The sequence below is a fragment of the Alosa pseudoharengus genome, unplaced genomic scaffold, assembly GCF_046254945.1.
Source record: "Alosa pseudoharengus isolate Yale_2024_CS ecotype anadromous, Long Island Sound unplaced genomic scaffold, YU_APseudo_1.1 YU_APseudo_1.1_scf_12, whole genome shotgun sequence".
NCBI lineage: Eukaryota > Metazoa > Chordata > Actinopteri > Clupeiformes > Clupeidae > Alosa > Alosa pseudoharengus.
In genome coordinates, this window is record NW_027468587.1 from 14,091,098 (window position 1) to 14,093,597 (window position 2,500).

The window sequence follows — 2,500 nt, forward strand, 5'->3', positions numbered from 1 at the left end:
TGAGGTGTTGCAGCTCCGTGCAGAAGGTCAGGATGCTCAGCAAGGCTGTTTGCTGCAGGAGGAGAACACATATAAATCAATAAGGAGAGAAAGAGTGTGTGTGTGTGTGTGTGTGTGTGTGTTTCCAATAGAGAGAAAGAGAGAGAGAGAAAGAAAACGTACGTAATTAACTGGGAAGAAGACTGACTAAGGGCAGTAAGAGAGAAAGAAAGGATAGAAAAGAAAGACAGAGAGGGTGAAAGGTTTATAATATATATCATGCCATATCATCCTCCTTACATGATTATGTCATAAAACAAGCAGTCTGTTTACCGTAAATGGAGACAGCAGAATGTTTCTGTTGTTTTTAATCAAAGGTGCATATCAAAGAAATCAAGCGATTAAGCAGCGCCATCTGATCCTGCTATAAGGCTGCAAGAGCCAACGTGTCAAAACAGCAGAACTATTAAATAACTCCACGCGCTGGCACCTCACACACTGCCAGAGTCAGCAGGGATGGAGCCGGCTCAGGTTACCGCTCATGAATACCTGGACGCAGGTACCTGTCGGTGAACCCACACGGATCGGGTGGGGGAGAGAGGGAGGGAAACGTGACACCAGGAAAGGGAGAGTGACAGACACACAAAGAGAGAGGGAGACAGAGGAGTGTGTGTGCATGTGAGAGAGAGAGAGAGAGAGAGAGAGAAGGGGAGACAGACAGAGGAGTGTGTGTGCATGTGAGAGAGAGAGGGAGAAAAAAGGAAACTCTCACAAGACACTAGTGCGGTGTGTACATGTGGTCAGCTCTGAGTTGCTTTAGCCACAGCCTGTGCTATCAAATTTTATATTATTACTTCTTGTGTGTGTGTGTGTGTGTGTGTGTGTGTGTGTGTGTGTGTGTGTGTGTGTGTGTGTGTGTTTGAGAAAGAGAGTGAGAGAAAGAGAGAGAGAGTGTAAGGTATCCTACCCAGACTTCGCTCACTTTTCCACAGAATTAGAAGGAAAAAAATGACAGGCAGTAAAACATGATCATGATGACAGCAGGGTGACAGGTCTGAAGGGTAGATGGAATGGCACCACACACACACGTACATACATACACACACACGCAGTCTTTGCTCTCCGTGATCGCAAACAACCTCAATTAGACCCAAGCCACCCACAGATGCTGAGTCACCAAAACAATAACTCAGAGATGCAACTAAGAGGCATAGAAGAGTGCACACACACACACAGAAACACACACACCCACGCATGCACGCACGCACGCACGCACGCACTGTATTTCGCTACACTACTTGTTTTGGAACATCAACGAACATCACTAACCACTCGGTGAGTTGCACAGTTTTAAAAACGAACGTTAAAGGTTGTTTTAAGGACATGTTTGTGCATGCCCATAGCCAGCCACTCTGAAACAGTCAAAGGCGATTCAAAACGAGTCAGAAAGTCGAGACAGGACCCATCGTCAAAATTTCGCTGTCCACCACTCTAATTCATCCAAAACAAACCAGAAAAGGGACTCAAAGTGCTAAATACCAGAATTATCCTTTAAAAGGTCCCCTCTCATCGCTCATCTCACATCCAGCTCAGACGTCAATCAAAACCTGTGAGCACCATCTGATAACGTCTGGCCGGTCGATGGGCATCTGTAGCTCCAATCGGTGCAGAGTGCTCAGCTCTGCCAACACCGATAAGTTTATGACCAATTCAACATCATCAGGCGTCAGGAAAAGGGCTGCTCTAATTGGCTGTTTAGCTCGTCTATTTGTGCTAAGAAGTACAGTACAGTGTAATCAACAGAAATTCCTGTAAGGAGATGCAATTCTGGTAGTTAGGATTTTGTCTCAGGATGACTGGATCTAATAACACAGGGACCGAAGAGGACTCAACGGAGAGTGGGCATCTTACTCTCACAAGACACTAGTGCAGTGTGTACATGTGGTCAGCTCTGAGTTGCTTTAGCCACAGCTCTGTGCTATCAAATTTGATATTATGAGAATAACACAGGGACCCAAGAGGACTCAACAGAGAGTCTGCACTGCAATGTGAGCCTTACATTCCCTTTACTTTGGACCTGTAGCAAGCTGGACAATCACTTTAGACAAGAACTCAAACTTTATGTCTATGGCAATGCAAACAACAGCAAAGGGAACAGAGGCGCCTGAGTTTGTGTTTGCGCATGTGTGTGTGTGTGTGTGTGTGTGTGTGTGTGTGTGTGTGTCCAAGCTCACCTCTATCTTGGTGCGGTAGAGCACGAGGCGGCGCAGGCTGTTGAGCTTGGCCACGTGGCTGAAGGCCTGAGGCTGCAGGCGGTCACAGGAAGCCAGGTTGAGCTCCTGGAGGCCCGGACACGTCTGTGAGATGACCTCCAGGCTTGCCTCGGTCAGGAAGTGACAACATGACAGCTCCAGACTCACCAGACTCTGACCGCACGCCTTCAGAAAACTACAGAGAGAAAGAAAGAAAGAAAGAAAGAAAGAAAGCGAATTTGAATGTTACAGGAGGATGAGTGAACACA

General features: G+C 46.8%; 1 protein-coding gene across 1 annotated transcript in view; it reads right to left on the reverse strand.

Annotated features, from left to right (window-relative positions):
- The window catches only part of fbxl4 (F-box and leucine-rich repeat protein 4), a 15,910-nt gene that overhangs the window by 4,899 nt on the left and 8,511 nt on the right, over positions 1-2,500 (reverse strand). Inside the window, exons 5-6 of the mRNA XM_076280192.1 lie at positions 2,214-2,427; positions 1-52 (exon numbers count right to left, since the gene is read on the reverse strand). The exon at positions 1-52 is cut by the window's left edge and continues 20 nt beyond it. Coding sequence (XP_076136307.1) covers positions 1-52; positions 2,214-2,427 — 266 coding nt within the window. The remainder of the gene's footprint in view (positions 53-2,213; positions 2,428-2,500) is intronic.